This window comes from Mesoplodon mirus (assembly GCF_964341445.2).
Source record: "Mesoplodon mirus genome assembly, chromosome: 1".
Taxonomy (NCBI): domain Eukaryota; kingdom Metazoa; phylum Chordata; class Mammalia; order Artiodactyla; family Ziphiidae; genus Mesoplodon; species Mesoplodon mirus.
In genome coordinates, this window is record NC_138976.1 from 37,989,038 (window position 1) to 38,001,610 (window position 12,573).

Here is a 12,573-nt window from a genome sequence, read left to right on the forward strand (position 1 = left end):
ACCCTACTTTTAAGAGCTCACTTTTGGAGGATAACTAGACAAAGAGTTCAGCTGTATGTTCTCACAGCCTCCATCCATTGACCCTCCACCACAACCGTTCTGCTGAGTGGAGTGCAGAATCTTGGCCTATCAGCTGTTTGACAGAAGAGAACACAGAAGACTTGAATCTATAGCCCTCAATTAGACATATGTGAAAAGGAAAACAAACAAACATTGCTTGGGCTTTTACTATGTGCCAGGCCTTGTGCCAGGTGCTTTGCTTGTTCTTGCACGAAATCTTTACAACCACCTATAAGGTAGGTAATCCTTTGCTTGTTTAGACATGAGAAAGTAGGGGTTCAGGAAGGAGAAAAATTATAAACTCTGTGAGGAACTGGTACAGTACAAGTCGTGCAAGAAGAAGAAAAGAGACTGACTAGAACCATAATCAATTATAGCTTATAACTGATATGGTTTAAAAATGTTGTTACCTGAAAGGACTGGGCGTTTCCAGATACAGCTGAGTGGGAATCATGAGATGCAACTTGCATCAAGGCAGCAGACGGTGCTTGGAGCCCAGAAACAGATGGCTGAGGTGCTAAGATAAAGCAAGAAGTTTTCACTGTTATCCATCCCTTGCTTCTTGGTATAAGTCTGGACTATCACCTTTCACACCACCACCCTTCAGACTTGACCACTTCTCTCACCTAGTCTCCTAAAATCAGTTCTACTGGAGTCTCAGCAATGGGCTAGTGGGAGGAAATTGGGCATGCTCAGGTGCACGTGACTCAGACCTATGACGCCATCAGCTGACACAAAGTGCAGAATTACACACAGGGAGATGGCTCATTAGCTGAGTGCCGATTTCCAAAACTGACAATGCAACACAGCAGAAGACACAGCAAGCAGACCAAATACATCTCCAGGTCTGAAAATGCCCTACCCAGGGACAAACTGACAAGTTTTATACTCTAGTTCAGTTTTCAATACTAAAACAATGCAGCCTAACATTTTAAGGAACAATGATGACAACTTTGGTACCGACCCAATTCAAGGCCACAGAGCCTCAGAGAGGTTCCTTACCTTGTGAGGTCATCTGTGGTAGCACTGGATGGGCTGGCTGAAGAGAGGGCTGGATGGACGGAGTCACCATAGGCTGCCCAGCTCCTCGAAGAGCATTCACGTCCTGCAACAGCATGAGCATTTTGGTTACTGTGTCTATGGGTCCTTAATTGAAGACTGAGGGTGACTGTCCACCCTAAACCTGCTTACAACCAGTGCTTTTAGGCAAAGAAGAGGAAGGAAAGGCAAGCAGAAAGGCAAGAGTTTAAGGTGTGGGCTATGGGAAGAAAGCACTCTATTATATACTGGAGTAGGATCCCTTCTCCCTGTAAATTATATCAAATAATCATAGTTAATTTCCAGTATAAGTTGTTGATGTTATTTTGTCTGAAGCAGCTAGAGTGACTGCTCCCCATAATGTATCATTTTGCAAACCAGCAGCTAGCTACCTTCAGAGTGACCTAGTCTGTTTCCACAGAATTAGGGCCTCTTACAAGGAAACCCAGGGAATAATGCAGCCTTTCTCTTCTGCCAAATAATATACACAGACCTCAAGGTACTCAAAGAAAATCAGACAGAGTAGGGTTCACTGTGCCTCATTACGATGCTGTTTTTGACAATATAGTTTTAGAGTGTTTTCCCCTCATTCTTTCTCTTCATAAAAGCAAAGCAATGTTGGTCCCTACTATAATTCTAAACAAAGTTAACATACAAACGTTTTCCTGATTCATTCAAGGAAAAGAAAAACTTGAGGCACAATATACAGTGACTGTGATCTGCTATGCTACAGTTCAAGGGGTGAAATCTCTTTGACATTCTTTTACTTCAGAACTTCCTCTTGTTTCCCAATATTCTCAGAAATGTATTATGCATTTCTGGAAAGGCATCCCAGTTTTACATCATTACATATATCAACCTAAATGTCTAACAACAGAGTAAAAGGAATCATGATAAATCAATGTAGCAGAGCACTGGATTATCTTTAAAGGTGATAAAGCTTTGTTTTATTTATTTACTTTTTTTATATTACTGATATTAACATAAATGTTCGTGATATAACATTAAGTTAAAAAATCAGATTATGAAACAACATATAAAGAATGTCCTTTTTGGGCTTCCCTGGTGGCGCAGCAGTTGAGAGTCCGCCTGCCGATGCAGGGGACACAGGCTCGTGCCCCGGTCTGGGAAGATCCCATATGCCGCGGAGCGGCTGGGCCTGTGAGCCATGGCCACTGAGCCTGCGCGTCCGGAGCCTATGCTCCGCAACGGGAGAGGCCACAACAGTGAGAGGCCCGCGTACCGCAAAAAAAAAAAAAAAAAAAAAAAAGAATGTCCTTTTTGTTAAATATGTTTCCTCTTTTTAATTTACATTACTCTACAATGAATAATTAGCACCTAAAATTTTAATAAGAGTATTGTCTTATCCAAATTTAATTTCCAGAAACCAGGTAAAAATCAATCCTGTAACAGGTCCCAGAAATCCTATCTTCCTTTAAAATGTTAAATCTACACAGAGCTTTTCCATGAAGAAATAAAACAAAATTGTGAAAAAAGCCTATTTTGAAATTTTTTTTCCTCAAAAGCATCATGCTTGCTTTGTTTTACATCAATATCAAAGAATCCTAAAAATTAATCACTGTTAAGTGTTTCAATTCAGTTGAGAAAGAATTATTTTATTCAATAAGGAACTAACCAATGGGAAAAGAACTTAGTTGGAATTAAGTTACTTCTCACCACTCACCAAATTCCAGATGGATTAAATATGAAATAATAGATCTAAACATATAATAATAAATATTTTAAAAAGACATGTGATGTTTACAGTATCTGAAAGTGGGAAGGCTTTCTAAGCATAATGTCAAAAGCAAAAAACAAAGGGAAAAATTGATAGAGCTGATTGCAATAAAATTTTTGAACTTCAGAAAAATCATGCCACAGGGGACTTCCCTGGTGGTCCAGTGGTTAAGAATCCGCCTTCCAGTGCAGGGGACATGGGTTTGATCCCTGGTCGGGGAACTAAGATCCCACATGCCGCGGGGCAACTGAGCCTGTGCACCCCAACTGCTGAGCCCGCGCACTCCAACTACTGAGCCTACGCGCTCTGGAACCCGCGCCACAACTAGAGAGAAGCCTGTGTGCTGCCATGGGAGATCCTGCACGCCGCAACTAAGACCCAATGCAGTAAAAAAAAAAAATTAATTAAAAAAAATCATGCCACATACAAAGCCAAAAGATACAACAGTGTTTTTTTTTGGCTGCACCTCATGGCTTGTGGGATCTTAGTTCCCCAACCAGGGATTGAACCCGTGCCCTTGGCAGTGACAGTGCCGAGTTCTAACCACTGGACTGCCAGGGAATTCCTACAACAGTGTGATCTTCATATTAAATTACATCAGTGGAAAAATCAACATTTCCCAAGATAATCTAAACATTCAATCAACAAATATGAATTCATTCTTTTATGGGTCAGGCATCATGCTGCCTAAAGGCTTATGTTTGCTGACAACAGAGATTCTAGTAGAAAGCTAAATTAACTACTTAAAACTGCCCAGTTCTTGTGGCAGATATACAGAATTGCTTCCATTTCTCAGGGGAAGTGATAATTATAGCAGAAACACATGTACCAATACCAACCTGTATCATTTTGAATATAAGCTCTCTAAATAATGATTCTGGGTTAGAGGTTAGAAAAAGCAATAATTTCAGTTAAAAGAACAGAAGACAGCAACATCTGCACTATTCATTCTAAGACAGCCAGTGGGACATACTTCAATTTCTGAATCATTGGAATCCAGCTGTGGTGGAAGAATGGGCAGCATGGGCTGGCCCATTTTAGCCATCCGAGAGATCAACTTGGCCTTGACTGTATCAGGATTCTAAAAGGAGAGGAAAGTCACAAAAATCACTGTAATCAAGGTTCATTACCTTCAGTCAACTCTACATCTTTTGGCTCTTATATCAAATCTTTCAATAAGTCCCCCCTGCCTTATCTATTTGAAACTATCTTCTAGAAAATGAGAATTAAAGATTTCTTGCCTAGATACATACAAGGGTCACAATTAATAACAGTAGGAAAAATAATTCCCTATATGTTGGAATGGACAAAGTGATTTCATCTATATTCCTTCACTGCAATCAAGTCTCCCTACCAGGCATAAGTATTCTCATTTTACAGATAAAAAACTAAAGTATAGATGAAGGGAGGGAGGCATTTTAGATAATAGTAACCTCTCAAAAGCCCAAGAGCAACTCAGAAGCTAAATATTCAGAAGAGATTTAGGGCAAAAAGAAAACAGGAGCTCTGTGTTCTAAATTTAGGTTCATTTAACACTGACTTGGCACTGATGACATACTAGTCCCTGAGCTAGACGCCTCTGTATGCATTAACTGGTTCAAAGTGCAGCCTTTAGAGCAGAGTGTATACTCCTAAGGGTGCACAAGATGATCTAATGAGTGTAAAAAGAAATGACCATGACCTCTATTTTAAAATTATTTTTAAGCTACAGTAAACATCAGACATTAAACTTGTTTACAAGGATGGAGAGTACTTTATGTATATAATTTGTAAACAGACATATACTGAGAGGGTGTATCATTTTTTCTTAACTAATGGAGACACATAATCAAAAAACGTTGGGTCTATCAAAAGAGGACGAGTTATATAAACCAATATTCACACAATGGAATCTTGTGATCTAAAGATAAAAAAAAAATGAGGACGCTTTCTATATACTAACATGGAAAGATACTGTTATTATAAAAAGCAAGGTAGATAATATATATAATATGCTATTTTTCTGTGAAGGGGGAAAATAAAATATACATTCCTATTTGCTTGCATCTGCATAAAGAAACATTGAATACATAAGAAACTAATAAAAGCAGTTACCCAAGGTTGGGGATGAGATAAAATAGGGTACATGGGGGCAGGGGTAGGAATGAGTCTTCTCAATGTATATCTTGTTATATTGTTTTGCTAACTGTGCCATATGAATGTAATTACCTATTCAAAACAAAAAACAAAAACTTAAATGTAAAAAGAACCAAAAGATGGTTAATTTTATATTATGTGAACTTTGCCTCAATTAAAAAACCAAAACTGTAAAAAAAGAAAAGAAGAAAAAAGGTTGGAGAGCATTAGTCTACCAAAAGTTACTGAAGCTTAGAAATAGGTGACGAAAGTAGCTGTGCCTTGAGACTACAAAAGAACTAATACTGAACAATTGTTGCGGCTATTCAAAGATCTGAGATTATAAAGTGTTTTTCAATTTTCTTGATTCTCTGGCTTAACCTTCTGGGTTTAGATCACTTTTTACACATATCAGATCAATTATTTGCTTAATTAATTCCTGCTTTGGACTGAATATAAGCAAATAAACTAGTGTTGGAGAGAAATTAATCATCAATTTCATTCCATACAATTATCCTGTTTCCCAATGTGGCAGGTGCAAGCCACAGAGCTTTAGAACTTGAAGCACTTCAGCTATCATCTCATCCACATGTAGCAAACTCAGATGCCTTCACGGACCAGGCAGAGCAGGAGCAAACACAGTGTACATCTTCTAAAGGCCTTCAAATCCAAATTTTACTACAACAGTATGCTAGTCTTCTCATGTTACAGTTGGGGAAACACAGAGGCCCAGAAACCTGATAGAAGTCAACTAATTGGTGAATTAGTGTAGAATTCCTGAGAGAATGAAAGTATGAAGATATGTAGCATTACCAGTAATTATGATAACAGAGCTAATGTTAATTGAGCTCTTACAATATGCCAGACACAATACTAAAAATTCCATAGGCATCATTTCATTTAAACCCCATAAAAATCTCGAGAGATTACTGAAGACAAGCTCTATGTAGGCTTTGAGCTTAGTGCTTTATAAACATATCACAGGAACACTTAGAGGGGCTGTGAGAATTATTTCCTTTTTTTTGTTTTTTATTTATTTTTTAAATAGATCTTTATTAGAGTATAATTGCTTCACAATACTGTGTTACTTTCTGTTGTACACCAAAGTGAATCAGCCATATGCATACATGTCCCCATATCCCCTCCCTTGAGCCTCCCTCCCATCCTCCCTATCCCACCCCTCTAGGTCACGGCAAAGCACCGAGCTGATCTCGCTGTGCTATGCTTCTGCTTCCCACTAGCTAATTATTTTACATTTGGTAGTGTATATATGTCGATGCTACTCTCAGTTTGCCCCAGCTTTCCCATCCCACCCCGTGTCCTCAAGTCCATTCTCTATGTCTACATCTTTATTCCTGCCCTGCAACTAGGTTCATCAGTACCATTTTTTTTTTTAGATTCCATGTATATGCATTAGCATACGGTATTTGTTTTTCTCTTTCTGACTTACTTCACTCTGTATAACAGAATCTAGGTCCATCCACCTCACTACAAATAACTCAATTTCATTTCTTTTTATGGCTGAGTAATATTCCATTGTATATATGTGCCACATCTTCTTTATCCATTCATCTATTGACAGACACTTAGGTTGCTTCCATGTCCTGGCTATTGTAAATAGAGCTGCAATGAACACTGTGGTACATGACTCTTTTTGAATTATGGTTTTCTCAGGGTATAAGCCCAGTAGTGGGATTGCTCGGTCATATGGTAGTTCTATTTTTAGTTTTTTAAGGAACCTCCATACTGTTATCCATAGTGGTTGTATCAATTTAGATTTCCACCAACAGTGCAGGAGGGTTCCCTTTTCACCACACCCTTTCCAGCATTTATTGTTTCTAGATTTCTTGATAATGGCCATTCTGACCCGCGTGAGGTGATACCTCGTTGTAGTTTTGATTTGCATTTCTCTAATAATTAGTGATGTTGAGCATCTTTTAATGTGCCTCTTGGCCATCTGTATGTATTCCTTGGTGAAATGTCTATTTAGGTCTTCCACCCATTTTTTAATTGGATTGTGTATGGTATTACGTAGTGTTCTAATTTCATTCTTTTACATATAGCTGTCCAGTTTTCCCAGCACCACTTACTGAAGAGGCTGTCTTTTCTCCATTGTATGTTCTTGCCTCCTTTGTTGTAAATTAGGTGACCATATGTGCGTGGGTTTATCTCTGGGCATTCTATCCTGTACCAAAGATCTATATTTCTGTTTTTGTGCCAGTACCATACTGTCTTGATTACTGTAGTTTTGTGGTATAGTCTGAAGTTAGGGAACCTGATTCCTCCATCTCCATTTTTCTTTCTCAAGACTGCTTTGGCTATTCGGGGCCTTTTGTGTTTCCATACAAATTGTAAAATTTTTTCTTCTAAATCTGTGAAGAATGCCATTGGTAGTTTGACAGGGATTGCATTGAATCTATATATTGCTTTGGGTAGTATAGTCATTTTCACAATATTGATTCTTCCAATCCAAGAACATGGTATATTTCTCCATCTGTTTATGTCATCTTTGATTTCTTTCATCAGTGTTTTATAGTTTTCTGAGTACAAGTCTTTTGCCTCCTTAGGCAGGTTTATTCCTAGGTATTTTATTCTTTTTGTTGCAGTGGTAAATGGGAGTGTTTCCTTAATTTCTCTTTCTGATTTTTTGTTATTGGTGTATAAGAATACCAGAGATTTCTGTGCATTAATTCTGTATCCTGCAACCTTACCAAATTCATTGATTAGTTCTAGTAGTTTTCTGGTAGCATCTTTAGGATTTTCTATGTATAGTATCATGTCATCTGCAAACAGTGACAGTCTTACTTCTCCTTTTCCAGTTTGTATTCCTTTTATTTCTTTTTCTTCTCTGATTGCCGTGGCTAGGACTTCCAAAACTATGTTGAATAAGAGCGGCAAGAGTGGACATATGAAGAAGCTGAAGACCAGAGAAGTCAGGTAATTTCCTCAAAGCCACATGTTTATAAGAATAAAGATTTGAATCCAAGTCTGTTGATGCAGAAGCCCAAGCTAATTTATACTGACTCTCAAGTAAGGGAAAATGAATAAAGTAACCACTGATTTCTAGCCTAAATCAACATTTTTCAACATTTTTTTTTCTCTAACCTACTATACCCTAGGCACATGAAACCCTTCTAGCCAACTGGGGATGAGGAGATAGACTTATATACTCACTGTATTTCCTGTAAGCTGTTCACTGAGGGAGTTAGATTTGGAACGAAGAACTGACTCCCTGAAAGCAAATAAGACATATCCTGAGATAAAAACAAAATCCATAATCATGAGTCTAGATTATACTGTATAAACAAATTGTTTTTTAAAATGTTTGCCAATTTAATCGCTGTAAAACAGAGTTTTAACTCTTCTTTAGTTTGTATAATTTCTGAAAGCTAGTGAAGATGGACAATTTTCCATTCAAATGCTTATCATTTACATTTCTTTCCTTGGATATATATTTTGTGTTTATGCCTTCTGCCCAATTTTCTTCCAGAGTTTGGAAGGTATTCTTTTATATCTAAGTTAGTGCTTTTATAGAGTATGAATATTAATCCTTTGTCAGAAAATCTGATGCAATTACTTTCCCCATTTCCCTCATCCCATTTTTTCCCAATTATTTAAAATTATTTTAGTTTTCAACTATGTCCCTATTTCTGAACCCCTCTAAGAATCATTTACATGGACAATAAAAGAGCTTTATACAACTCCAGTATCTTACCCTGATTTGAAAGGAACAGATGTGGACGGTGACACAACAGGATCAGCAGAGAGGTTGTCAGCCCCAGGTATGGGTGAAGGGGCTGCAGAATCCCGGGAACTAACACTGTGCCCATCAGAGCCAGAATCTCTAGCAAATTTGACCTAGGGAAAGATCAACCACAGATGGAACAGGCTAATAAACCACAAAAAAAGGCATGCTTCCCCCTCCATTCTCCTTTCATTTTACTTATTCTTCATTATACAAGTCATTACCTATTCACTGTAGGCAAATCAGAAAATGTAGATAAGCCAAAAGAGAAAAAAAAGGTAACAATCACCTGCAATTCAACCACTAAGCAATAACGTTGTTAGAATTTTGGATGTAATATTTTGCACTTATATTATCTGTGTGTGTGTGTGTGTGTGTGTGTGTAAGTGCATGTGTTTTACAACAATGGGGCCATACTGTTTTGTACCCTGCTTTGCTCACTCACTGATATATTAACATATTTCCACGTTAACTAAATTATTAATCAACAACATCCTTTTTAACTACTGAAGAGTACGTCTAAGGGTCATGCCTCTAACTGCTATCATCTACAGGAAAAAGTCTCCAAAGGATTTTGGGAACACAAGTCATAAATATGTTATCATAAAATATATTTCACCAATTCCTATATGTTGGATATTCAATTTATTTCTAATTTTTTCTATACAAACAATACTTTTAAGAATAGCTTTATCTCTCTTCGCACATAATCATTTCCAAAATACAAATTCCCAGAAGTGAAATTGTTAGATAAAAGGTATGCTTATTTTTTAAACTTTTGATATATACCACTAAATTTCACACCATAAAGGGTGAACTACTTTATACTCCGTAAGTAGTATATAAATCTTTCTTAACACTCTTGTCACATTGGGTATTATCGTTCTGTATCAGCCCTGTCTTTTTTTTTTTTTTTTTTTGGCCACGTCTTACGGCTTGCGGGATCTCAGTTCCCCGACCAGGGACTGAATGTGAGCCATGGCAGTGAAAGCCAGAATCCTAACCACTAGGCCACCAGGGAACTCCCCCAGCCTCGTCAGTTTAATAATCAATTTGTAATTCTTTGATTATTGGTAAAATAGGGTATTTTTTTCTTATGTTTACAAAATGTCAGTCTTAATGGATTCAAAATGGTTTGTTATCTATTACCACCCTTGACTTCCTCAAACTCAAAGGAAAATTGAGAAAGAATATAAAAGCTGTGAAAAAGGCAGCTGGAAGCACGTCAGTCAAAGAGGGCCGGGGCCTCCCTGGTGGCGCAGTGGTTGAGAGTCCGCCTGCCGATGCAGGGGATACGGGTTCGTGCCCCGGTCTGGGAGGATCCCATATGCCGCGGAGCGGCTGGGCCCGTGAGCCACGGCCGCTGGGCCTGTGCGTCCGGAGCCTGTGCTCCGCAGCGGGAGAGGCCACAACAGTGAGAGGCCCGCATACCGCAAAAAGAAAAAAAAAAAAAAAAAAAAAAAGAGGGCCGGAATGCCCACCAGAGATAAGGGTGTCCAATTAGGAAAGAGTCATTAATAAAAAATGCATATCCTTTGTTGCAGCAGGAATAACCACCACAATGAGGATGGTCATAATATTTATTTGCATTGTACTTTATAGTTTATAGTCACAAACATTATCACATTCAGACCTAATAATCACAGTATAAAGCAAACAGAGCCTTTTTTTTGGTGGGAGGGGACATTAATTAACCGCAATTTGTTACAAACTTTATTATAGAAATTATTCTTGATAAAATTTTTAAATGGTACAAAGGGTAGAATGTAAAAAAGTAGAAGTATCTGAACTCCATTTCCATTCTCCAGAGAATATCATTTCATTTCTTTTAATGCCTCCAGAAATTTTATATGAATATATGGGCATATGCGTATATTCATTTGTATACACACAGACACACAAACACAAGATCATACTACCCATACTGTTTTGTTTGTTTGTTTGTTTTAATTTATTTTTGGCTACATCGGGTCTTAGTCGTGGCATGCAGGACCTTCACTGAGGCATGCGGGATCTTTCGCTGCAAGGCGCAGGCTCTTTGTTGTGGTGCGCAGTTTTCTCCCTAGTCGTGGCGTGTGGGTTTTCTCTAGTTGTGGGGTGTGGGTTCCAGGGTGCGTGGGCTCTGTAGTTTGCGGCATGAGGGCTGTCTCGTGGCACGGGAGCTTAGTAGTTGTGGCACACGGGCTTAGTTGCCCCGCAGCATGTGGGATCTTAGTTCCCTGACCAGGGATCGAACCCGCGTCCCCTGCATTGTAAGGCGGATTCTTTACCACTGGACCACCAGGGAAGTCCCCCCATACTGTCTAGCAACTTGCTTCTTTCACTTAAAAATAGATTTTGGATATTCTTTAAGAACTACATAGAAGTCCACTCTATGAAGAACCATAATTTAACCAGTCTCATAATAATAGACACTTAAGCTGTTTCCAGTTTTTTACTATCACAATGTGGCAGAGGGAGGAAACTATGTATCTATCTCTATTTATCTATCTATATACAGGTATCTTTGCACTCTTATGTAAATATATTGATAGCATACACTTGTAGCCATAGAATTACTAAATCAAAAGGTGTGAACATTGGGCAGGAATCACTATTTTACAGCTTAAATAAAAAGAAGGTTAGTGTAGAGAAGTGACTATGAATACAGAGCCAAGAAGGACATAAACCTTGGCCTTTAGATTCCAAAGCTGTTGTTCTTTCCAACTATACCATTTTCTACTTAAAAAAAAAAAGATATCTTCAGAATCTTTTTTGACACATTTATTTATTCATTTTACTTAACTAGCAAAGAGGACTCATCAAACACAACACAGCACAATTTCACTCACCCGCCTAATCTCCACCTCGAACACCAGGATCGAGTCTGTTGATGGAGTCCATCCTATTACCCCTTCAGAGCCAGCAGCGCAGGCTGGAGGGATGATGAGCAACCGCTTCCCTCCTTTTCTCATGCCCACCATTCCATCCTCCCAGCTCTTTAGGAATCAGAGAAGAGGAAAAGCTCATCAGATACAAATCTTTTCATAAGACAAAACAAAGTACAGGATCATCGGGTTTATATTCCCCCCTCCCAACTGGTTATACGAACAACTGCTTCTCAATTCACTTGTAAAAGCCAGCATATCCGGGGCTGTATGAAATACACTTACCTTAGATGATGAGAGAAATTGGAACAGAAGAATGGCATTAAAATAGAAATAAAAGCTATCACTTTTTTTTTTTTTTCGGTATGCGGGCCTCTCACTGTTGTGGCCTCTCCCGTTGCGGAGTACAGGCTCCGGACGCGCAGGCTCAGTGGCCATGGCTCACGGGCCCAGCCGCTCTGTGGCATGTGGGATCCTCCTGGACCGGGGCACGAACCCGTGTCCCCTGCACCAGCAGGCGGACTCTCAACCACTGCGCCACCAGGGAAGCCCAAAAATTATCACTTATTAAACACATTTTTCTAAGTGCTTTACTTCCATTACGTTGTTTAATCCCTAAAATAACTTCATAAGGTTAATAGCAATATCTCCATTTTACAGAAGAGAAAATTGAGGCTTAAGGAGGTTAAGTAACTAGCCCAAGATCAGTTAGTAAATTGTTAAGCCAAGATTTCAACACTAGATGAGTCTAACTTTAAGGGTCATGCCCCAACTGCTATGATCTACAGGAAAAAGTTTCCAAAGGATTCTGGGAAAAGGAGTCATAAACAAAGCTATGGAGAAAACCATTCTGCCACATGGATAAATGAGTACTTCACAATGTATCAGTATGTCCTGACACAATGATACCCCACATGTGTAAAATACTCTTTTTTAAAAAAAAATATTTATTTATTTGGCTGCGCCAGGTCTTAGTTGCAGCACACGGGATCTTTGTTGCCACGTGCCAG

At 38.7% G+C, this 12,573-nt stretch overlaps 1 protein-coding gene across 2 annotated transcripts in view; it reads right to left on the bottom strand.

Moving 5' to 3' along the window:
* Positions 1-12,573, bottom strand: part of FKBP15 (FKBP prolyl isomerase family member 15) — a 56,794-nt gene that overhangs the window by 21,780 nt on the left and 22,441 nt on the right. For both annotated transcript variants that reach the window (XM_082624548.1, XM_082624547.1), the window contains exons 9-14: positions 11,528-11,674; positions 8,667-8,809; positions 8,126-8,183; positions 3,810-3,917; positions 1,063-1,165; positions 471-577 (exon numbers count right to left, since the gene is read on the bottom strand). In XM_082624548.1, coding sequence (XP_082480674.1) covers positions 471-577; positions 1,063-1,165; positions 3,810-3,917; positions 8,126-8,183; positions 8,667-8,809; positions 11,528-11,674 — 666 coding nt within the window. The remainder of the gene's footprint in view (positions 1-470; positions 578-1,062; positions 1,166-3,809; positions 3,918-8,125; positions 8,184-8,666; positions 8,810-11,527; positions 11,675-12,573) is intronic.